Source organism: Tachysurus fulvidraco, chromosome 4 (genome assembly GCF_022655615.1).
Source record: "Tachysurus fulvidraco isolate hzauxx_2018 chromosome 4, HZAU_PFXX_2.0, whole genome shotgun sequence".
In the NCBI taxonomy this organism is placed as follows: Eukaryota; Metazoa; Chordata; class Actinopteri; order Siluriformes; family Bagridae; genus Tachysurus; species Tachysurus fulvidraco.
Window position 1 is genome coordinate 22,485,276 of NC_062521.1, and position 25,963 is coordinate 22,511,238.

General features: G+C 40.5%; 1 protein-coding gene across 1 annotated transcript in view; it reads right to left on the minus strand.

Moving 5' to 3' along the window:
• si:dkey-28b4.8 (sarcoplasmic/endoplasmic reticulum calcium ATPase 2) overlaps positions 1-25,963 on the minus strand; it is a 29,746-nt gene that overhangs the window by 3,261 nt on the left and 522 nt on the right. Inside the window, exons 2-22 of the mRNA XM_027145965.2 lie at positions 23,700-23,819; positions 23,533-23,550; positions 22,361-22,443; positions 22,007-22,111; positions 20,981-21,119; positions 17,209-17,375; positions 16,243-16,398; positions 15,123-15,264; positions 14,704-14,870; positions 13,229-13,317; positions 12,929-13,031; positions 12,520-12,651; positions 12,130-12,255; positions 11,821-12,042; positions 10,359-10,470; positions 9,756-9,997; positions 8,920-9,140; positions 4,302-4,504; positions 2,637-2,722; positions 2,383-2,516; positions 438-555 (exon numbers count right to left, since the gene is read on the minus strand). Coding sequence (XP_027001766.1) covers positions 438-555; positions 2,383-2,516; positions 2,637-2,722; positions 4,302-4,504; positions 8,920-9,140; positions 9,756-9,997; positions 10,359-10,470; positions 11,821-12,042; positions 12,130-12,255; positions 12,520-12,651; positions 12,929-13,031; positions 13,229-13,317; positions 14,704-14,870; positions 15,123-15,264; positions 16,243-16,398; positions 17,209-17,375; positions 20,981-21,119; positions 22,007-22,111; positions 22,361-22,443; positions 23,533-23,550; positions 23,700-23,817 — 2,883 coding nt within the window. The 5' untranslated portion in view covers positions 23,818-23,819. The remainder of the gene's footprint in view (positions 1-437; positions 556-2,382; positions 2,517-2,636; positions 2,723-4,301; positions 4,505-8,919; positions 9,141-9,755; positions 9,998-10,358; positions 10,471-11,820; positions 12,043-12,129; positions 12,256-12,519; positions 12,652-12,928; positions 13,032-13,228; positions 13,318-14,703; positions 14,871-15,122; positions 15,265-16,242; positions 16,399-17,208; positions 17,376-20,980; positions 21,120-22,006; positions 22,112-22,360; positions 22,444-23,532; positions 23,551-23,699; positions 23,820-25,963) is intronic.

The following is a 25,963-nucleotide window of genomic DNA, read 5'->3' on the forward strand; positions in this document are numbered from 1 at the left end:
TTGCATTAACAGCATCACTTGCATTATTTTGAACAGTTATAGAGAAATGCCATGAACAGCTATCACATGCAAAGCCAACAAGGAATCAACTAATATAGATCTTTTATCTCCTCTAAACAGAGTTAGCCTCTCCTGGTGAAATAATTGTGACGAAATGATATTGTAAAGGAAGAAACTGAAAAGTAAAATATAATGTAATCATAACATATGGCAGAAAGTCTACAATTCTTCATTATGTTATAAATATTACATTTAATTGGAAAGTACTACAAAGATACTTTGACTAGACCCCCACCCCAAAACCCCCAATATGAACAGGTGTTCTGTTTGTGTTTCTTTGTCTCAGGCAAGTAGGAGTACGAAGAGAACAAAATGTGGTCCATATAAAAGTCCAAATACTACACAAGGAAACACTAAACACTAGTTTATAGACTTACGGGCAGTGGATCCACATAGAGGATGAGGAAATGTAGGGCCATGGAGAGGCAGATAGCACCTACAAGCCAGGGGTTTGACCAGGGAGGCATCTTCAGGAGAGACTGGTTTTCAGACAGGCTTCAGAACACACAAACACAGTTATCAGAGCCAGTATTTATAATAACTTTTCTAAGGGTACTAACAGAACATATTTTGTAATCAGTAATTGCAATGCTAGCATTTTGATCTGTTTTCTGTTCATTTTTCGCTTTTAAAATTACATTATGTTTCAAAATCAAAACGTTTGGATTTTCTTTGGAATGGGAAAGTCAAGCCCAAGTTTTGACCCCATGCACTCTACAGTCATCATCTTGCAGGAATATCAGCACGTCATTGCTGTGTTCTGTTTGGACATGACATGCTAAAGGCAAGATCAGACAACATTCCTACAGGTGAAAAATCTGTTGATGTCACAATTATAGATGACATTTCCTCCACCAGATCACCAGTGTTGTGCGCTCCATGTTTATAATTTATTATGCTCACCTGTTTCATGTTATGTGTTTAGCCACCTTAATTCACACCCTTGTTTCACAGTCTTTATCTAGCTTCTGTTGTTATGCCACAGCCATGATCCAGTTTTTGTGTATTCCTGACTGGGTTTGTTTTTTTTTTTGTTTTTTTTTTTGCAGTTTTTTGTCATAGTTTGTCTATCACTGTGTTAGGAACTACTGGGACAATTCTCTGCCAGACCACCAGAGGGGGAGCTCATTTAAGGTCACGTGTTCTCCCACCGGTTGTCACATGTTTCTCGTTAACCCTAATGTGTTGCTCTATTTATACCTGGCCTTTTGTCATCATCTTTGTCAGTTATTGTTGCATATCACATATTTTGGTTTCCATGCATTTACCTTATTGTATTATGATTAAATTATGTTGCGTTAAGTGTTTTATGTAAATAAAAAGCGAGGTATGTTATCCTGCAACTAGGTCCGATGAGCAATATTTCTCCGAAAATGTGACACACCGTTTAGCCGTATCTTTTATTCAGTAAAAACTTTTGCCTTTGCCTCCTCTTTGTGATAGAGTAAAAAACAGTATAAAAAACTGCTATTTGTGGATGTGACTTTTTGTCTAACAACTATAGTTCCCACAGCTATATTTATTCTTGCTGATAGTTTAGAGCTTTGCTCACAATTGCTTTCGTCTTTAGAACTGCAGTCTATTGAAAAGTGCTCCTGTCTTCTCCTACTCCCACATAAAGCTAGAGCTGCCACAGTGGGAACTCTGTGAGCTGAGAGTATGTTCTGTAGCACAACAGCTGACATTCGTGAAAACAAGGATCTCAATTTAAACCAAAATTTATTAACAAACAGATGACCTAAGAGCCAAAACCATCTGCACACTGCCACCAGCTTCATTTACACACACACACACACACACACACACACACACACACACACACACACACACACACACACACACACACACACACACACACACACACACACACATGAATAAGCTACAGGCTTCTGGCTGGCAAAGCAATGAAAGTTAACAGACAACTTCAATTGTATATGTATTCTGTGGCTACTGTATCTATTTGTCCATTCAGAGCAATAGAAATGCAGCAACTCCTATCTTAGGAGTAAAGGGTACAGTAATGGCTGTTCACAGCATGGATGCAGAACTGCAGAGTTTAGCTATCTAGCCCATTTATCTATCTAATTCACTTAAATTCCCATGGCTTATTTATGCTAAATTTGCTGTGGCAGAAGAGGGTAAACACAAATCTCTGTATTTCTGAGTATGAGGGAGGTGAGCTTGAAATATTTGTTTTTCAGCATTTTAAATGATCCTACAAATGACTGCTGTTGTTGGTATTGATATTTCTCATTCATAGTGCTCACACTTGAACTGAACCAATGGACTGCACCAAATATCCACAGAGAGGAAAACACTTACCTGTTGAGGGCATTGCACATCTCTATGGTGACCAGCACTGACAGAGCCATAGTCATCGGATATGGTGACTCAAATACAGAGCACTGAACTCCTGCAAAGTCTGCATGCCCCTCACTGCACTGCATGTAGTGAGACTGATAGAGGGAGAGTAAAAATATTAATCCTACTATGAAACCACTTTTTAAACATTAAAAACACAACTATTTTCACTGCAACTATCAAAAGTTTACAGAAAAAAAAAATGTTTGTCTGACCAGTTGATAAAAGGAAAGTTTCGGGCCATCATGTGCTGCCATGAACCACCAAGCCGCAGCACCAACTGTAGCTACTCCCACATAACCTGTAGCAAGAAAAGTCCAAGAATAAATCATATAAATCAAGTCCAAGAATAAATCAAATCGTAACTTCTTAAGAGCATACAGTATAGGCCACTGTGTGTGTGTGTGTGTGTGTTAATAGAAATGAGAGTCCATTTAAGCTATCCCTAAATCTGCCACAATCATACCACAACTGGAGTCCTCCTGCTCCCCCTGCCAGCTCTCAAAATACAACTGTTAATGTGGTTGTCTCTTGAAAAATTTCTGGGCAAAATAATTTCCAGCACTCTCAGCGGGGAAGAAAAAAATAGAAAAATCAAAGAAGCAAAGTAATTCTTAAAGAATCGAAAGAAACTCAGCATTGCACAATGTTAAACTACAGTATAGAGCAATAAGAGACCGCATAATTACTTCCTCCATTGCTTGCTCTGTTTCTGCATTTGGTATATCTAAAAATCCTCTCCAATCCGTTATCAAATGTACAAATAATGTTAGAAAAAAGCTGAGGAAATTACAACATTCCATCCATCAATCACCAGGATTGCATTCATCCCACAGGAGCTAAATATCACCTATCTCGATTGCACGGTGTTGCATGCCGGGCCTTATCATGTAGCTGTTTTCGGTGTGTCCGATAACAGCTGCTCTGAAAGTTGTACCGGCTGTAATCACATTTTTATATTAATGTGCTCACACATTATTCTCTCTAATAATAACAGCACTTTCCCAGGGACTTGTATGAAGAACACCCCACATAATGTAGGCCTAAAAATTAACAGACTAAGAAAAATTGTTGCAATTTAACACGGTTCTAAACAGACTCTTGGATGTTGGGTGCCCCTGGGATCAATTAGGACTGTATCACACCCATTTGTCTAAAAACAGGAATTGTTTCTCAAATCATTGTACACATAATACTTCCCGTAATCTTGTGCTCTAATACATCTGACCAAATGCACATTATCATCTATATTGGTAATATTATGAACAGCAGCTAGCTACATTAATTCCTCTCCACTGCTTCTCTCTTTCTACCCATCCCGAGGCATCCAGAAATTGTACCAGCTCCGATTGTCTTCCATGCCATAAACATTTTGGACCTCCACGTAGATGAGGCCGACTCTGTGAGGATTCTGAGGTATCTACAGATTTACCAGCTCCAGTTGGACTCTGCTGTACTAAAGAGGAGATGCCAACTCCATGTGGTCTGTGAGGACAACAATATCCTCATCAATACAACATTTATCAGACTGTATATTTATAATCACACCCTCCAGTATCACCCATATGAGGATGAGGTTCCCCTTTGAGTTTGGTTCCTCTCAAGGTTTCTTCCTTTACAGTTCAAGGGAGTTTTTTCTCCCCACAGTCACCTCAGACTTGCTCATTGGTGATAAATACAAACACGTTTAAATATATCTAATATTAATCTTGAACTTTTCATTCTATTAATCTTTATATTATTCTTTATAATAACCTTTTGTTCTATGTTCTGTTTGTTTACGTTCTGTAAAGCTGCTCTGAGACAATGTCGATTGTAAAAAGTGCTATAGAAATAAACTTAAATTGAATTGAAAGCATTGCAATGCAATGTACACTCACAGCCAATGATAAGGTATCTGCAGAAAAGCCAGCCAGAGATGAGGGGCTCTTTGGGAGAACGTGGTGGTCGTGACATAATATCCAGGTCTGGGGGATTGAAGCCGAGCGCAGTGGCAGGGAAGCCGTCCGTCACCAGATTCACCCATAGCAACTGAACTGGGATGAGAGCCTCAGGCATGCCCAGAGCAGCAGTCAGAAAAATACTGAGGGTGAGAGATCAAGTATAGAACAAAAATTTATAGATTTATATTACAGTATTTTCCGCACTATAAGGCGCACCTAAAAGCCTTAAATTTTCTCAAAAATCGGCCGTGCGCGTAATAATCCGGTGCGCCTTATGTGTGCACCGAGTTCCAAAAAAATCTGTAAAAATGTTGTTGTGCGACTTTGGTAAGCACTCCGCTTGATTGACTGTCGGACCATTTCCCGCTAACATAGGGATGTAATACATAGAGTACGTACGCTAACCTCCGCCATACTACCGGTATGTTGCAAAACAACATTTGTTTTTTCCTAACCATTATGCCCTCCACACTCCAGTCCAGTAGGTGGCGGTAAATGCACCTTAAGTTGGTTTGCCATCCGTTAATAAAAATCAGATGCTTACGAGGCACAATTCAAACTACAGACTATCAGTTACGCGGTTGTAAATGGGAATAGAGCAGCTGAAAGAATTCAACATCAATGAATCTATGGTTCGGAAGTGGAGGAAGCAAGAAAATGTACTGCGCCAAGTTAAGAAGACACAGTAGATAAGGACTTTGATGGATTTGAGGGAGAAGATTGATTAAAAAATAATGTGTGTGTATTGTTAAATAGTAGAATAAAGTTCAACTGAACTTACTGTTTTGCTTCTGTTACCTTTTTTGTAGACCGTATATTTTAGCATGCATACTTATAATACGATGCACCTTATGTATGGGTTAAGTACAGAAATAGAGCCCGTAATTGAGACTGCGCCTTATAATCCGGTGTGCCTAATGGTGTGGAAAATACTGTCATTTTAGATTAGCACTGAAACATCAGGGTCAGATTACAGGATTTTATAACACAATAGATATTGGGAGGGAGAAAGAGAGAGGTATGGTGGGCAGCTTACATATCATTTATTAGTTTCTGACAGGTCTAAGTCATGTCATAATTTTTACAATGTTAGACATTTCTCAAGATCAAAGGTTATAAACCATCATTCATTCATTCATACATTCATTCCAGACTCCTCTCTTTGAGGGCCATTTATATCCCGGGACAGTTGAATGTCAGAGCAGATGCCCTGTTGAGGCTGGGGCCGAGGCCTGGGGAATGCGTCTCCACCCCGAGGAGGTGGAGTTCATATGGCGGAGGTTCAACAGAGCCCAGGTGGATCTGTTTGTGACCCGGGAGACCTCGCACTGTCCCCTCTGATTCTCTCTCTCTCACCCAGCCCCATTAGCTCTTGATGCCATGGTGCAGTCGTGGCTGAGGCTATGTCTGTACGCTTTTCCCCCGATCGCACTGCTCCCTGGAGTTCTGGAGTGAGTTCGCCGGGATGGAGTCCGTCTCCTCCTGGTGGCACCTCAATGACCGGGCAAGTCATGGTTTGCGGATCTGGTGTCGCTACTCGGGGGCCCTCTGTTTGAAATTCCTCCCTGGAGGGATCTCCACTCACAGACGGGCGGAACCTTGGTGCACCCATGCCCAGAGCTGTGGAGGCTGTGGCCCCTGAGGGGGCACAGTTCATAGTGGCTGGTCTCACTACCGAGGTAGTAGAGACCCTTTTCCACTCCAGAGCTTCCTCCAGGAGGAGGTCGTACGCCGCACGATGTTTACATCATGGTGTGAGCACCATGGCCTGGAACCAGTTAACTGCCCGATCGACTCAGTTCTGGAGTTCTTACAGGAACAGTTTGCCGCTTGGTTAACCCCCTCAACCCTGAAGGTTTACGTGTCTGCAATCGCGGCATATAGCACTCCGCCGGCGGGGCAGTCGCTGGGTAGGCACCCATTGGTGGCACGTTTCCACCGCGGGGCCCGGAGCCTGAGGCCCGGGACATGACCCAGAGTGCCTGTCTGGGATCTGGCAGTTGTGCTGGTGGCTCTATCGGAGCCCCCCTTCGAGCCATTGACCAAAGTGGCCCTTAGGTTTCTGTCTATTAAGACCACCTTCCTCTTGTCGATTTCCTCCCTGAAGAGGATCGGGGATCTGCAGGCCCTGTCCGTGGCCCCGTCTCACCTGGAGTTTGCCCCTGGCATGGCAAGAGTGTTTCTCTATCCGAAACCTGGGTACGTACCGAAGGGACCTGTCGTGTTGCAGGCATTCTGCCCTCCTCCGTTTACAGCCCCCGAACAGGAACGACAGAACCACCTGTGTCCAGTGCGAGCACTGGTCACTTACATCCTCAGGACGAGTCCGTGGAGAAAGTCGGAGCAGCTGCTCCTCTGCTACGGCCCTAAAAGGAAGGGTTTCCCGGCCGCTAATCAGACGTTGAACAGATGGGTAGTGGATCACGAGTCCTCTGGCCTCCCCGCACTGCTCAGGATCCGAGCGCACTCCAAGACATCTGTGACGCTGCGGGTTGGTCCACCCCGCTGACCTTTGTCAGGTTCTATGACCTTGACCTCAGAGCCACCCCGGGCTCCTCTGTCCTACGTGCAGGTGCCGAGGCCCTCACTCTCTAAGCAGTGTCTGGTCAGTGTGGCGTGATTGGACACTCGTTCCCATAGCGTTTCGATGCAGCTCAAGTTCCGAAAGGGAATGTCTCTAGGTTACGTAACCCTAGTTCCCTGAGGAACGAGACGCTGCGTCTCCGTGCCACACTCCCTGCATCCCTGCGGCGCTTACCTTCTCTCACAGGAGCTAGCATCTTGTCCATCTCGCAGCCATTTGTAGCTTCCTGTTTACGCGACGTCACCCGCCGATGACATCACGTCCCAATGCCCATTGCTCAGATTGCACACATGGTTCAGAGCATGGTCACGCAGGGGCATTCCCATAGCATTTTGACGGAGCGTCTCGTTCCTCAGGGAACTAGGGTTACGGTCGTAACGGAGAGACGTTTTTATTCTTCTTTAGAAACATGCAGTGAACGCTGGTCCTTTGAAAAATTTGTTCCTTCAATGTAGTATGTTTGTTGTGGAGGTACTGTCGCTCCTCCGTTTTTGTTTATAGGCCTCTGGTGAAAAGAATTCCATTCAAACAATGTAGTCAAAATACTTACACCATTTACAAAATTTGTTCCAGTCACACCGATCAAAAGTTATGTTCTCAGTAGCGTTGCTTCAGTGGATGAGACCAGGTACAGACAGCTATGTCTGGTGATTCAGCGTTGAAGTGAAAGCCGGCTGTACAATCGCTTGACATCTCCCAATACTGACTAATTTCATGCTCTAAAACCTTTGTAAATCTTGACATAGTAGATTGTTGCTTTTTCGGTGCATCAGGACAAACTGCCATAGCTGTGCTCAAAGAATCAATAGGTGTTATGCATGTAGGGAGAGAGATGGTATTTGAAGAGTAAATTTGGGGTGCATCTGTGGGTGTACAGTATGTGAGTGTGTTTGTGTGTGTGGGTTTGCGTTTGCACAAGTATGATCATATACGGTCCGCCATTAACCATTGGTCAGTTTGAGGGGGGGCTCCTAACTCCCTCGGGGCATACACATGGATAGGAATGTGCATATGTAGAAGAATCTCCCCAGTAACTAAAGGTCAGTTTGAGGGGGGCGCTCCTAACTACTGCTGGGCATACACATGAATGTACATACGTAGCAGAATCTTCCATGAACTATTGGCCAGTCTGAAGGGGCTCTCCAAACTCCCTCGGGCATACACATGAATAGGAATGTGCATACATAGCAGAATTCCCCGTTACCCGTCGGCCATTCTGAGGGGCTCTACAAACTCCCTCAGGGCAGACACATGGTTAGGAATGTGCATACGTAGCATAATCTCCCCAGAAACTAAAGGTCAGTCTGAGGGGTGTGCTCCTAACTACCGCTGAGCATACACATGGTTTTAATTACTGGTCAATCTGAGGGAGAGAGGGAGGGAGGGAGAGGGTGCTCTTATATTCCTTGGAGTCACATATAATTCCTATCAGTAAACATTATATATAATTACATTCAACATTATATATAATTACATTAAATTACATTTAACTTAATTATGATGACCTCGAGAGATGTCTAATGTTGTAAAAAAAAAAAAAAATCTGACGTTTGACCTTGAGAAATGTCTAAGTTTTTAAAAAGTCTGACCTTTGACTTAGTCAAAAACTAATAAAAGATATGAAAGCTGCCCACCATACCTGTCTCTATTGAGTAAATAAAACTATTACAGTTTATTTGCAGTCTTTTATTAAACCCACTAAATAACCAAGACAAAACATTTTTTTTAACAATGGCCATAATGTCTGCATGTGGACATGTGGGTATGCATGCGGGGCATCATCCCATCTAGGGTGTATTCATATCTTCCCCGACTCTGACTAGGATAAAGAAGCTAAAGGAACAAATGCTTAAATTCATCTGTTTTGATTTAGTCAGGGTAATAGTGGTACAACGCACAATAGATGGAGCTGCATATTCATAATACATGCATGTGTGCTGTATCTCTCTTTCTCTGTCTCTCAGTACTCACCACACCACCTCTCCAATGTTAGAGGAAATGAGGTAGCGTATAAACTGCTTCATGTTGTTATAGATGGCACGACCCTCTTCCACTGCAGCCACTATGGTGGAGAAGTTATCATCAGCTAGGATCATCTCAGAGGCTGATTTAGCCACCGCCGTCCCTGAGCCCATCGCTATCCCAATCTCAGCCTTCTTCAGAGCAGGAGCATCGTTCACCCCATCACCGGTCTGAAAGAGGAGGTAGAGTGGAACAAAGGTGTATTAGTATTTAATCCAGTTTCTTAATATAAACTAGTGACAAAAAATATATACATTAAATAAAGGAGAAAAAAAAAGTAATTTCAGGAATGAATACTAAATAAATGCAATATACACAAGATGTATACAAAATATGAAGTGAAATATAAAAAATAAAATATTTGGTAAGAATTCATGAATAAATGCATGGACACGCAATTAAAATGATCAATATACTGTATAAAGCCAGATATTAATGGAGAAAATCTAAATGATATTGTCAGGTCCCTGGATGGAGGTGGTGCGGTGACAGACCTGTACGCAGGATAGCTTCAAACGAAAGGGGTTTAATACATGAGGAAGAACAAACATAAACCACGCTACACAGGGAACAAACAATATTATCAATGAAGCCGCGCTGCCTAATGCAACACCGCTCACATATATAGCGACACGGACAATCACACAAAATGGGGAACAGGTGTGATGACCGGGAGGAACAGACAAAGACGGGGCAATCACGTGACATAAACAAAACACAAACGCACATGGCCTTAAGTCTGCGCAGATCCATCACGGATCCCTAACAAATATGCTTGTATTTACCATAGCTGTAATATCGCTGAGGCTCTGGAGGTACTCTACAATGCGGCTCTTGTGGGTGGGTTCAACACGGGCAAAGCAGCGGGTGGTGCGGCAGGCTTGGCGCTGCAGGTGGGGCGGCAGCTCATCAAATTCTCGCCCGGTCAGTCCTCCACCAAAGGGCGTACCTTCTGCCTCCTCTTCCTCCTGCTCTGTGATGATCCCAACACGTCTGCAGATTGACAGTGCCGTGCCTTTATTGTCACCTGCATGTCACAGAGAAATTAGCTACTTTAAGGGATTTCAAAAGCACTGTTTGTGAACTGTGAAATATTGTGTATTTGTTGTATTATTGTGGCCTCTTGGATGAGCTTTTGTTTATAGACTAGACATATAATTACAATACAGAAAACACAAGATGTTATCATCATTGGACTGAAGACTGCAAGACGTTTTTAACAGAGCAGAGAAACTCAGCGACAAATTAGATGTAAGTGTGTTTAGCTAGGGTTGATTTTTCATGTTATTGTGAATGAAATGTCTTCAAGTATCATTATTTCTTATAACCTGCTGTAATAAAATAGACAGTTAAAGTGATTTGTACACACATACATACTGTAGACTTACCAGTAATCATGATGACACGTATACCAGCCTGCCTGCACATGCGCACAGCATTGAGTACTTCCTTTCTTGGTGGGTCCAACATCCCCACACAGCCCACAAACGTCAACTCCGACTACAGAGAAGGAACATACACTTTATTGACCTCCATCACCTTCCTGTGCTGCACTTTGCCCTGTGGTACTTTTGGAAATTAGACTCAGCATGAAACAAGCAGGTCAGATCCTGTGACTTAATGCCATTTGGAATTTCTTCCTTTACAGGAATGTGCTAGCCTAGTGGTTAAGATGTTGAGCTACCAATTGGACGGTTGCTAGTTCAACTCCCAAGTCCACAAAGAATCCTCTGCTGGTCCCATAAGCAAGGCCCTTAACCCCCAGTTGTATAGAAATTAACCTACAGTAAGATACTCACACATTATAATCCAACAAGTTACATAAAGTCTCTAAAATAAAATATCTGTCTGTTTAAATATCTCACTGTATAGAACAGCTGTTTTGCAACCAAATAACCTGTTTCATAGATCATTACTTTGGGCCAAAATAAACTATACCTCCAAAATTACGACAATTAGTTCAGGCATGCATATTCCCCAAGGCACAGCAAAGACTACAGTCAATAATCTTCTATTGCATCACCCAGTCTTGCTACTTCATAAACGTCTTGATGACAGATATGTAAACTAAAAGATGCTTTCCTCATTATTTGATCATCTTCATCATTATTACAGATCAACTAGAAATTCCTGGCAATTATACGGTGTAAGCAATGATGGGTAATGTGTCATAGACTCTTCCTCTGTTCAGATACAGACTGACATATTTATTAACAATAACATCATTGCATCAACCAAACGGATTGTTTCAATTGCCAGTAAAGCACACGCACAACCTTCCATTTTACACAAATTTACTCAACTTAGTTGTATCACCTGAGAGATGGTATCCGTATATTACCACAGTATGATGACTAAGTCAATTTCTCGTCCTGTTGGGACAAATTAGGGTTTAACCATGCTTTGAGGTGAAACGAACAAGCATGTTCTCCATATTGTTGCAAAATATAATTATTAGGCAATATTGCCCATTCCTTCTGCACTAGGGTTCGTTCTAGTTGTACACATGAGCTGGTCCTGAACTGAAAAATTATTTTCCTTTTAACCAATGATGGGGCTTTACCCAGCTCAAGTAAAACAGAATAGAGCAGTTAGTGGTTCTTAAAACATGTACAGTTGTGCTTGGGCTTTTTCCCAATTTATTTCAGAATTAGGAACAAGAAATTAGGCTGAGGTACAGAATCCAGTCAAATAAATTTGTGAGTGTAGATGATACAAACCTGAGAGGTACCAGTTATGCCAGCCGGTGAATGGTGGCAGGGATGGTACCGAGTTTGCCACAAAAAAGGTTTTCAGGTTTTCACAGTACAGTATAACAGAAGTATCTACATACTGCTTAGCTTCAATTACCTCATACTCAGAGAAAGCAGAAGAGTTTTCCAGGTTCAGTGTTCGTGGGTCAGGTGGGGAGTCTCTAGTTGCCATGGCAAGGCAGCGCAGGGTGTCACGACCTGAACTCCATTCTCTTACTGTGCCCAAGAGGTGTTCTCTAAGGTTAGAGGTCATGGGTATCCGTGCCCCACCACCAACCCGGATCCAACGGCAACGCTCCAGAACGTTCTCTGGTGCTCCCTGTGTGTAGTAGGAGAAAGATGTTGTCGAATAGAAAGCTGATGGAAATGAGTAGTGCTTATTCAGGAAGAGTAAAAACAAACAGACCTTGACAAACATCTTAGCTCCTGTGGCAGAGCGAGCCAGTTTGTTAGGTGAGCAGAAGACAGACATGGACTTCCTGTCTCGAGAAAACTCAAGAGTCAGATCTTTCCTCATTAACTGCTTAATCACCTGAAGGCAAACCAAGAAAGACAAACAATAAACAAACAAGTCACACACTATGGACAACACTTACTATACACACACTCTCACCCACCAATCTCAAAACGCCCTTTTCTTACACATTCTCACCCAGCTTCACCTACTCACACACAACACCCAACACACACACACTCGCACACACTAGACTATTACTTAACCTAACCAAACACAAACACACACACACACACTCTCTCATTCTTTCCCCCACTGCCACTCACTCAGACCCACTCTCACCGAACAGCACGCAGTAGCTCTCTCTACAGGAATGAGACTCCTCAGATCTGTGTCAAACACATTCATCTTCTCCACTAGACAGCACAAGGCGGTCTCAGTAGCTTCCCCCACCTTCTCATACACACCTTTACTCTGTGTAGGTATGGATTTTGTATTTGAGGTAGAGAGAAAAATATGGTGAGAACATGTTATGACAGTAATTGTTAATCATCATTATAGGAACAACAGTTATTTCATTGTGATACTGTTTTGGGTTTCACTAATACAGATTAAAGTAAGAAAAAGATAAAAATGCACTGCTAAAATAATTCCATTTTTAAAGCTGATTTCCAAACATCTGCTCAACAGTGCTTCTATTTCTGTTTACACGTATGTTTATGTGTTTATATGCACATATACATGTACACACCTCATTATAATCCAGAGAAGAATCATTACACAGGGCACAGATAGTGGCCATTTCCACCAGGGCATCATACTGACTACAGCGCACCACTGCATCATTCCTATATCTGTGTGGAGAAAGAGAGCTCTCAGGTTAGAATAGAAGAGGATATCTGGCATAGAGGCAAATAAGTGTAAGTTCACAATTAAATCTATGATGTTTACATCATGAGCAGGCCAAATACACAGGTACACAAGCTGTGTCAGTTGTAGTGTGGTTAGTCAGATTGTGTGTGTATTATAAGTAAATGTTAAAATCACTCACACTTCTCCTTCAGGTGCATAAGTGGATCCAGTCACTGAAAACTCATTCAAAACGCACCTCTCGTCTTTGACCTTCTCCACGACAAACATCTACACACACACACACACACACACACACACACACACACGCATGCATGCATACATGCCCGTCCACAGACACACAAGCACACACATGCACACACAATGTTAAAGAGTCACCAAATTTGCAAATTTGTGCTCAATCATTCTGTTATTATATTTATCTGTACAATTTATTTGTTAATTACACAGTTACACTAATCGTTATGCAGTCTACTTATAAGACTACAGTCATGCATTTATCAGTTAAAACCATCTGTAGGAATTGGAATTACATAAAATCGTCTTTTATCAGAATTAGATTTATTGTTTAAGCAAGATATCACTTGCAAAGATTTTGCCCGAGACATTTACTGTGACAGGTTTGTAAAATTTATGTAACAAAAATAAAGAAATGTCAAGTAAAAGTGAAAGTTAAACAAGCGTAGTTTGAGACAAATTTAAGGATTTACACACTATACTGTATACTGTATCTGTTGAACATTAAAACCTATATCCACTAGAGGGCAGACCAGAGCCCAAAACAACCCTAACTGGCAAGTTTACATGCAGACATTAAATGTCTCCAGGAATGTATTTTTTGCTATCGATTATCATGCAAATGTCATTGAACTGTGGACACATTCTTTGTCAAAGCTTAGTGTTGTCATAAACTAGTGCATACAACAACCTTCTTTCTAAAAGTTTTTACTATATCCATGCATTTGTCTGAATTTCAGATGACAATCATGTTTATTATACTATTGCCCATATTACGTGTATATATATATGGTATAATCCTATAATAATCAAATATTCGGAGGAGCCTGCAGATTTTAAAAATCAGTCTTGGGCCAAGTTGCGTCATATAACATCAACACAATGCACATTCAACCAAAGCCTTCTGCATCACATGCATCAAACATGAGTATGCATATGTAATTTGCAGTTTAAAAGAAGGATCTAATGCTTACAATTTTGACAATTCAGTTCTCCATAAAAGAAACACAATAAAACTCTGCAAGCAAATCAAAAGCTTTTGTGGCTGCAATGAACAAAGATTTGCCCCTAGATGAAGTTGTGAATTCCTGAATGGACACCAACATTTGGAATGCAGTCTCCCTTACTTATGTCATATATTTTTCATACATATAACTACACATTTAAGTCTATAATGGATTCATTAAAATATTGTTTGGGCCACACAGTTCATGGTATTACACATGAGGAGGAGAAGCAAAGTGGAGCATGCGTAGTTAAACTAAAGTATAATGACAGCCTTAATAATACGAAAAGGCAGAAACACACAATACAGACTGAATCACCTGCCGAAGCTTCCGTTACTGGCACAGTATTGGATCATTATTAATGTAATGAAGTGTACAGAACATGATGGTAAATAGAAATTTCCTTTCTCACCCTGCAGACGGACATCTGATTGGTGGTGAGAGTGCCAGTTTTGTCAGAGCAGATGACTGATGTGCAGCCCAGTGTCTCTACAGACGGTAGTGAGCGTACGATGGCGTTCTTCCTTGCCATCCGACGTGTGCCCAAAGCCAAGCAGGTGGTGATGACAGCAGGAAGACCTACAAGACAGAAGACAGACAGAAAGATAGAAAGACAAATATAAGGAAAAATATAAGATGCAGAAACAGGTTATTTAAAGTGGTGATTGTTAAGGAGGGTGTGTGAAATATATTTCTAATAGACAAGACACATATCCACATTATGAATGTGTCTGTGTGTGCATATGCAAGTGGTACACAAAATTACACTTCTGTTATGTTACAATTCTATTAAATGAAAGAGTTCAACCAAGAGTGTGGTGTATTTCGTACCCTCTGGGATTGCAGCTACTGCCAAAGCCACGGCAATCTTGAAATAATACACAGCTCCTCTGAGCCAGCTGCCACCATGTACAGGATCATTGAAGTGTCCAATGTTAATGCCCCATACTGCCACACAGATCACTGTGATCACCTAGAGACAGCAATTAATAAGACAGAAAGGTAATTTTTTCAAAGATTTCTGTATTATATGAATAAACGTACAGAGAGACGAGTGGGATTTCAGTATCAGAATCTCGTTTTGATCAACATACTCTATTTTCAACAGCAATTAAACCTTTCAAAGTACCACAATTTGTGCTAATCGCTAACATTATCTAAGGCAGCTAACTAGCTGGCTAACTTAGCACACAGGCTTTATACGTAGCTATATGACTTGTGCATCTTCTAAAAATCTGCATACAGATCATGAACTAAGCTTACACTTAATGATCCGAAATGACGTACATGGAAACTAAAAAGAAAAAAGAAAACAGCAGTAACAAACTATACCAAGATGCTTTCTGTAGAGATACAGACACTAATTTTTTTTTTTTTTTTTACAAACAGAGAAAATGCAGATGAACAGAGGCCTGTAGTAACCTATATTAGATCACAGAGATCATGTTATTTATAAATCATACCATTTTACATTTACAGTATTTGGCAAACGCCTTTATCCCGAGAGACTCTCATTTTATACAACTGAGCAATTGAGGGTTAAGGGCCTTGCTCAGGGGCCCAGCAGTGGCAGCTTGGTGGACCTGGGATTCAAACACACAACTTCTGATCAGTAGTCCAACAAATAAACCACTAAGCTACCACACCACAAACCATGTACTGTTACCATGGAAACAGCTAAAATTACAGATTTAGTTAAAATCTTAATACAGCCTGCCATAAAGAAAATCGTGGAGGAGAAAGGGTGTGTAATAAGATATAGATGTAGGAGGATAGTGTGTACGTGGGAAATGAGGGGAAAAAAATCAAATGTTAAAAAAAAACTCTTTGCAAACTTGGTTATGAACAAGGCAGTGAGAAAAAATTGCAGCTTGTGCAAAGAGCGTGAGAGTGTCGGAAGGCAGAAAGTATAAGAACAAAAGTGACAGTAAAAATAAACGGAGCACACTACCTTTGAGAGTTGCTCCCCGAACTGGTCTAGTTTTTGCTGTAAAGGAGTCCTTTCAGGATCTGTGGCTGCCATCTCGTCCCTGATTTTACCGATTTCTGTCTGGACTCCGGTTGCCACAACGACACCTATTGCTCTTCCTGCTGCAATGTTCGTTCCCTGTGCATCAACACACACAACACCTGAGATCAAACTGCTTGTGGTAGAAACTCCAGGTGATCAGGCGAGTTTTAACGCTTGTCAGAGAGGCTTTAGTGCTAGTGTGGCAAAGAAATCCTCAAGATCATAACAAAATTCACTATGTTAAATCACCATAATATAAATGATATATTTGTATGTAAAATGTATGTATTTGTTATGTAAGATTTATGTATTTCTATGCAAAGTTTGGGAATGCGGAATTCTTTGGAAATGACTTTGGAAATTTCTTGGTTATTTGGTTATTAATGGGGCAAATAACATACAATCCCAGCCTTGGAGCAACTAATCATATATGAAATGTTAATGCTGAGGAAATGTCATTGTTGTGAATCAAGGATTTATTATGGTGGACTAGAAACACTTTTAAAACGCAAACTGCATCTTTAATACTAGCAGAGCTGGAGGTTTTATGACGTGCAAGCGCCATTAGAGCTTCTCAGCTGGAGGGAAGTACTGGAAGCTCTAGAGTATGTTTGTGTGGTCTTTAAGGCTGATGCACACTGGTCGTTATCTGTATGAAAGCTCTAAATGCTTGTGGCATCATTTCATCTACCAAGTGAGAGCAAACAACCCATCTGATGTTTTATTCACCACATGTGTAGATCCCCCCCCTCACACACCCACACACACACACACACCACACATAATCTTCTCATATGCACAATAACAAAACATATCAGCCACATCGTAGCATTTTTTACACATACTCTAACAAGAGTTCTAGCATTTAAAAAGTCGATTCTTATATTCAGGATTATACACACTTACTGAAAAAAGCATGTTCTTCTTGTCCTGGTTTACAGCACGTGGATCAGGGACAGGGTCTGTGTGTTTGAGCACTGAGACAGACTCCCCTGTCAAAATGGACTGGTCCACTCTCAGAGTCGTGGAACGAATGGAGGTCAGTCTGATGTCCGCTGGAACCTTATCACCCACTGCAGAAAAGGCAAATGCATGGAAAAGTGATCTTATAAAAAATTATTTCTATATCCTAAAAAAAAGTTGTTTTGGAATAGTTTGTTTTTTAGTATATCACAAGCTAGCAAAATGCCTAATCGGTTCAATTTCTAATCAGATATCGGCTACCAAAATGTCCATGGTGCTTTCTGTACCATAATGTCATCATCATAACCAACACAGAGAAGAGGCTTATTAAAAAGAGGCCACAAATTACTTTTACATCAGGTGAGGTGACATACGGTCATGGAGGAGTTCTCAGAGTGACAGCTCCAGTGATGTATTTCATAAGCAGATTTGTATTTTCTTCATTTTTATGAAGTATAACGAGACTCTAAAATACTACACCATGAGAAAGAGGAAAAATGGAAGCATATTTCTGTTGAGGAAAACATCTAGTTGTAGAACTATGTACTGTATAACAGAAAACAGCAAAAAGAACTTGCCCATTTAAAGGATTTTCCCGATCAAAACTCAAATTTCTTGTAGAGCCTGGCAAGGGTTTTAAATCAGGGTGGTTATGTCCTTAAATATACCATTGTTAGGGAAACTATATTGTAAACTTTGTAGCACTTAGTACTGTATATTATCCTTACTGAGAAGCCATGTACTTTTCCATTTCCACAAACTGCACAAAGCCTTCAGGGTGCCAGTAATTTGTAATTATTAGCTTATGCAAATAGTCTGTGGTATGTAAACACTACAGAATAACAGAACTGAGTGATATAGCTTTTGTTACAACACACACAGCAAAGCCTGGTGATAAAGAATATGCAAAATATCTAGCATGTTAAGACCTGACCTAGATAAATGATTGCTAAACTAGCTTAACAAAATTAGGTACTGTCTTTAAAGAATTCAGAGTATTAGACTATGACCTTTGTACAACTACAGTATGAGATGGTACAGTATGAGCTTGTGTGTGTGTGTGTGCGTGTAAATTGTGTTATGAGACAGTGCATGTGTGTGTACCTTGTGGAATAAGGCAATGTGTATGTGTATACAGTATCTTGTGGTGTGATTCTGTGTGTGTGTCCTTTGTGTTAGTAGTGTGTGTGCTTTGTTTTATGAGGCTGTGTGTGTGGTATGAGGCTGAGTGTGTGCATACCTTATGGTGTGAGGCAGTGTTTGTGTATGTGTGTGTGTGTGTGTGTGTGTGTGTGTGTGTGTGCGCGTGTGTAAATTGTGTTATGAGACAGTGCATGTGTGTGTACCTTGTGGAATAGGGCAATGTGTATGTGTATATCTTGTGGTGTGATTCTGTGTGTGTGTCCTTTGTGTTAGGAGTGTGTGTGTGCTTTGCTTTATGAGGCTGTGTGTGTGGTATGAGGCTCTGGTGTGTATGTGTGTGTGTGTGTGTGCCTTGTGGAATGAGGCAGTGTGTGTGTGTGTGTGTATGGGTAAGTGTACCTTTTGGTATGTGTGCGGTGTGTTCCTTGTGGTATGAAGCTCTTTGTGTGAGTGTGTACATTGTGGTACGAGGCTGTGTGTGTATACCTAATCGTATGATGCTGTGTGTCAGTTTGTGGGTGTATGTGTAGGTGAACATTGAGATATGAGGCTGTGTGCGAGTGTGTAGCTTGTCTTAATATTCTGTGTGCGTGTGTGTGTCTTTGTGTTTGTGGGTGTATGTGTAGGCGTTCATTGAGATATGAGGCTCCAGTGTAATGATGTGTATTTAATGTTTCTACATTGACACATCTAATACTTACTTGCTAACAAGCCATGTTCATTGTGTAAAGCAGTAAAATTGATTTAATTTACTACATTGAACCTACAAGTTTATCACTAAAGGGTCTGACTCTACTAAAGCATTTAACAACACAAGCCTGAACCTACTCAAATTTGAAATACTGAAACTTTTCTCATGCCTTTCCTCGTTTTTTGGGGATCTAGTCAAATGCCAGTACACAGTGAAAGTACCAATTCTACTCAGTACTCAGAACCCATGACGGCTGTATTAGGGCACATAAAGAAGGATGTCAAATTTATTTTTATTCATGACCTCTGGGATTCTTAGAATAGAACTTAAATAGTATGCCAATAATTACAAGCCTGGGCCTTAACCCTTTCTGACTGCACCGAAAAATCTCACTTAAGTTATTTTCCTAATGTATTTACTGAACATTAAATAATCAACACATATAGTTATTCTGGTCAAGCAAGCCAGCCAAAGTATACCACTTCACCACCTCCTTAAGAAAACACTGGGTCTTTTTCCAGCAGTGTATTTATGGCTTCCCAGAGATGGACACTTGTGATTATAGTGATCCTGAGCAGGCCATGTTGATAGGCCTCTCAGAGCAAACAAAAGACCAGCTCACACACACAACCGCGATGCTCTCCAGCTGCAACTGACAGACTGACTGTGCGAGAATTTCACTCGGCTTTAAGAGGATTTTGAGAGCCATTTATGGTTTGGCAATGTGATGATTTGCTACTGTTATCATTAAAAAAAACTTCATTAACTTAATTTTTTTTTATAAAGGCTATAGATAAGATTTTGCTAACATCAGTCGAATACTATTGCATTGTTACATTACAGCTGCAAACTATTTTTTTTCTTCCAGATTTGTGAATGTCTTAATGTCTCATGATGTATTTTTGGATAATCTTAATTCCCACTAAAATGATTGGCATGCTGTGGGTAATTTTGTCTAAGCAGAAATTAAACATTCTCTCAAGTGGAGCTTTTCTTATTTCTGCAAACACTTGTTTAAAAAAAAAATTACTGACCCGCTTACTGACACCTGTCCTAAAGAGAATAACAGCACAGAACCTCTTCCTATAAACTCTAATAACATTGTAGACAGCTGAAGTTCTTAAACTTGAAGAACATTTCACACTCCGTGAAATTTTTAGGTCGAGACTGAATCTCCAATTTGAACACCAGGCTCAAAATTCTGAGACTGAGCTGATCAACATAAATTACTTATCCCACAGGGTCAGAACCTAGATACTATCCCAGGAGACTCAGGGCAGGATACACACTGGACACAATGGCAGTCTATTGCAGGGTACAATTGCATGCACACACACACACATTCACACGCTATGGCAATTTACAGATGCCAGTAAGACAACAATGCATGTTTATGGACTGGGGAGGAAACCAGAGAACCCAGAGGAATCCCCTGAGGCACTGGGAGAACATGCGAACTCCACACACACACACACACACACACACACACACACACACACACACACACACACACACACACACACACACACGGCTGAGGCAGATATCAAACCCCCAACCCTGGTGGTGTGAGACAATAAAACTTTAAAGCTCATTTTTAATATTTGAAGGCAAAAGTCCATCAAAATATATGCCAGCTGATGTTTGTCTAAAGAAACGTAGGGCTTACTATTTATATTTGTAAGCCTTAGATACACATTTATAGACATAAATTATGAATGCATGATTGTTTAAAAAGTATTTGACCAACCACTGATTAATGAGTTTGTTTGCCTCATTTAATTCTGCTACATTCATTTACTGAGTATTCAGACTGGGAACAGAACCTGCTGTCAAAAACATTGTAGCATAGGAGAATATGATGTGTGTAGATTTTCTGCTTACCCGCCACTTCTACAATATCACCAGGCACAATATCTCTGGCACGAACTCTCTGTACGCTCTTCTTGTCCTGTCTATACACCTTCCCCATTTCTGGTTCATATTCTTTCAGTGCTTCAATGGCATTTTCTGCATTGCGCTCCTAAAAAAACAAACAAGACTGAACATTTAGTTATATGTCATTCACTATTCACTTTATTATGGAAGCTAACCTGTGCACATTTATAAAATTGTCCAGTCTTGAGGCAGCAGCACAAAGCTTCCAGATACAGATCAAAAGTGTCACATCAAACATCAGAACTACTGTGTGGCTCGGTTGTTGGTGTCAGGTGGGTTTGGTTTGAGTGTTTCGGTCACTGCTGCTCTCCTGAGATCTCCGAAGTTTACACAGAATGGTGTGGAAACAACAGAATACCCAGAGAGAAGAAATATCTTGTTGATGAGAGAGGTAAGAGTAGAATGGTGAAGTTGTTTTAAAAGCACAAGCCCACGTTTTTGTCCAGTTTGGGTGAATCCTGTGCCCACTGTATGTTCTGATTCCTCTTCTTCGCTGACAGGGATGAAAATTATATAGATCCTGACATGCTTTTCTTCTCAAAACTGTTGTAAAGAGTGGTTATTTGAGCTACTGTAGCCTTCTTTTTAACTAGAAGCAGTCAGGCCATTCTTCTCTGACCTCATCCACAGGAGTGCTGCTTGCTGAATGTTTCTGTTTTTTTCACCAATCTCTAGAAACTCCCAAGAGAATAGAAGTTTCTGAAATACCCAGTATTTGTTACTACCATGCCCTGGTCACCAAGACCACATTTTTCCTCTATTCTGCTGTATGATGTGAACATATGATGTGAATCTGAATCTCTTCACCTGCATCTGCGTAACCTCAAAGCACTGCTGTAACATGACACAGGTGTTCCTAATAAAGTTGTCTGTAGGTGCATCTCAATATGTATATAATTTCCATGTAGCACTAATAGATTATAGGTGATGTTTGAATCAAATATTTTGCCAAATATGTTGCCACACACTTACCTGCCACACGCCCACTATGGCATTGGCGATAAGGATAAGGAGAATTACAAAAGGCTCTACAAAAGCAGTGATGGTGCCCTCTCCTTCTTCAAACCAGGCCAGGGTCTGACAGAGACATAAAATCGAATTAACTTCCACAGAACATGATGAATTAGTAAATGCAGAAAGAGCACAGGTGTATTATGCTATAATATACTGCAGCAATTAGACAATAATGCTTCTGATATGAGAGGTTCTTATCGGTGGTGCTTATAAGATTACTAAATGCGCAGTGAAGTGTGGGAGGGGTTCTTGAGATGGGAGACAATATTTTAGCATCACAGTTGCGATGTGTCAATTCCCTTTAGTGCTTACAAAGGAAATGCAGGCTGCGAGTAGCAGAATCCGCACAAGCAGATCTTCGAATTGCTCCAGCACCAGTTCCCACAGAGACTTCCCTGTAAATAGAGAGAGGAACAGTTAGACTGAATTAGGAGAACATCAACAAAGTCCTCTTCTCTTACGTACTTAGCCAGAACTACAAACACACTCTTTAAACATAGTTTCTATGTTTACATGCAAAGCTTTTACTGTGACTGCAGATTCCAAATAAACTGTTAATGTGAACTAGGTTTGTTACACAGGTAGGATTTCATGGTTAGTGATATTGTACGATACCACAGCTTCGTTCCAAAATCTAGTGGAAAGCCTTCCCAGAAGTCTGGAGGTTATTATAAGAGCAAAGAGGAGAACGCATCTGAACTGGGATGTTCAAAAACACATACAGGTGTAGTGATCAGGTGTCCACATACTTTTGGCCATGTACTGTATCCTAATATTATGCATTTACATGTGTGGAAATTGTATTTAATGTTAAGATATAGTTACATCATGTACCCAAAGTTGAAACAGTATCATTCTCAGCTCAAATGTACTAAGATTTGAATTCGGATTCAAAGGAAATGCAAATTAAATAGACACCATCATAATCATCATTACTATCTTCTACTCGTAACAGATAGTTTTAAATTTTTTCAAAATGCAACAGAAATTTATGTTTAAGTTTATGCAGTGTTTCTACAGAAATTATACTTCGATTCAATTGACGATCCACCAAGTTAAACTAAACAGAAATGTCACACAACTCAATCTGACCAAACATAGACCACACATAGACCAAAAAAGCCCAAAAGATTTATTCTGAGTTGAGTTCCAAGCGAGCAGTACTTTTATTTTGCATTTCAGTATTGAAACCTTAGACCTAACCACTTAAGTGCTAGTCAGAGGTTATGGGAGAAATATGCATGGAGTTGAGCAAGTGTGTCTAAGTTACAAGTGATTCTGTTGAATTCATGACCTCAGTTTTGTATGTTATGTGCTGCAAAATATCAAAAATATTCTGATGTGAATACATATAACTGAGCCTCCCATAAAATTATTAAAATACACAGACATTTCTCCATGTAAATAACTGACATGACATCTGGACTTGATGATAATGATTAATAGCCTTAAATAGACTCAGACCAGAGGATTGTGTTTCTTACCTTCTTCTGCTGGTAATTCTGCATGACAATTTATTAGATCCGGTAAGAAGAGAAAAGAGATGAATTTACAGTTAATTTCTTTGCATCCTATTGCATAATAATTGAAATGAGTTAAATAAAATTTTTTAACTGTCTTTAATAAAGGTGTATGTATAATGGTGGCATACCGTTGGGACCCCATCGCTCACGATTCTTCCTCAAATGCTCACTGCTCAAACCTGTGGACTCGTTCACCCCAAAGAACCCCAACACCTCCTCAACCGTCTTAGTATGGGCATTGTCCATCCCTGTGGGCAAAAAGTCAGTCCTCACTGTACATGCGCCATAACATCCTCCTAAAAGGGGATCTATGCTGAACGTGATATTAAAAACGGCCTAAAGTAATACCAACAGTATTAAATTAATTACAGTGTGTTATACTGTTAAAGTATTTATTTAGGAGTATTTACATTGCTTTCACATGCAGTCAGATGGTCTCTTATGTAAAATTTGGATCAGAATATGTTTTTCAATTCAAGTGACTTGAAAAAAATACAAGAATTTGCATTGTTTTAGTCATGTTCAGTCCATTTGTTAATGGAAAAGTACCAACAGAGCACCATTGTTGACCAGATTTTATTAAGATGACGGTCCATCAGCTAAGCAGCAAAACTGACATTGTGGGGTGTGGGTGTGTGTGTGTGTGTGTGTGTGTGTGTGTGTGTGTGTGTGTGTGTGTGTGTGTGTGTGTTTCACTAGCATGAGTGTAACAGGTGCAGCAGCAATGCTGAGTATTTCAACTAATATGTACAAAACAGACCTACTTAGAAAGTCAACATTGGAGGTAGTATCCATATTCAAATGCTTCTACATTTAATTAGTTTAATCTTCAGTAACAGCTTTATCCTAGTCAGGATTATGAATTAGGAGCTTCTCCCAGAAACAATGTGTGCAGAGCAGGAATACACCATGGGGAAGGGATGCCAGTGCCCTGTGGATGAACACAATCAAACACTGTGGAATTAAGTGTATCCACTTTTCAGTTTTTGGTAGGTAGAAAGAAACCAGAAAACCAAGAGGGAATCATGGAAAGAACAAGAGTAACAACGTATAGACAGTAACCTAAGATCACAGACAAACTGGGAACCCTGGAGCTACATGGCAGAAATTCTGTGTTGTTGTTGGTATGTCTTTAGAAACGGTTCTTCATCTGTAGAGATTTGTTTGTTTCCACACAATCCCTGTTGGCTAGATACTTACCTAGAGCTTGTGATTATATGTGATGAAAAGAACATAGACCGAAAGTTTTCTCCATAAAATGAGCTACAGCCCAGCAAGTCATCTACATGTACCTCACCCCCAGTATTCCTGGAACAGGATGCAGTATTCACTGCAATCTGGACTTCAGTAAAATGGTTTCTGGAGATGAATGAATTGATAGTTTGATCTGCTGTTATAAGTGAGGCACGGCGTGGTGGTGCAGCAGGCAGCAGCCACCTCACCTTTCTAGTGTTCCTGGTTATAATCTGGAGCTCATTTCCTGAACTCAGAGATGTTTTTAGGTTTGCAGGTTTCCTCCCCATCCCAAAAAATATGCATGAATGAGTGACTGAATCTATCTATATGTCATGCCCTGTGATAGACCTCCCATTAACATCCACTGCATTCCCACCTCACTTGTGGTGGTCCCAGAAGAGGCTCTGTATCCAATGGATAACTGACTAGGATGAAAAGATTACAGAAGATGAATGCATTCTTTATGCAGTGATGTAAGAACACACAGGTGAAGACAGTAAAGTGTCTTGGTCTGTGCTCTGCAGTTCTCCTCTAGTGCACCTGTTACTATCAGATTTATACTTGTTCACCTTTGGTGAATCTAGCACAGCCAATTCTTAAAAGTTACCGTTTGTTGAAATATCCATCTATCTATCTATCTATCTATCTATCTATCTATCCATCCATCTATCTATCTATCCATCTATCTATCCATCTATCTATCTATCCAACATCCATCTATCCATCTATCCACTCATCCATCTATCTATGTATCTGTCTATCTATCTGTCTGTCTGTCTGTCCTTATTTCTCTGTTGATGTCTGTATGTCTGTCTATCTATCTGTCTGTCCCTACTTCTCTATCTATCTATCTATCTATCTATCTATCTATCTATCTATCTATCTGTCCCTACTTCTCTGTCTATCTATCTGTATGTCTGTCCCTACTTCTCTGTCTATCTATCTGTCTGTCTGTCTATCTATCTGCCTGTCCCTACTTCTCTGTCTGTCTGTCTGTCCCTACTTCTCTATCTACCTTAATATTTACATAAACAAATAAAAAAACAACATAAAATACAACTCAACAGTGACTTGAATTAAATCTCAGCAACAAGGATGCTGTAACCCAGAGCTAAGCAGCAGGCTGTCGCATGACCGAAACATGTAAATATTATTG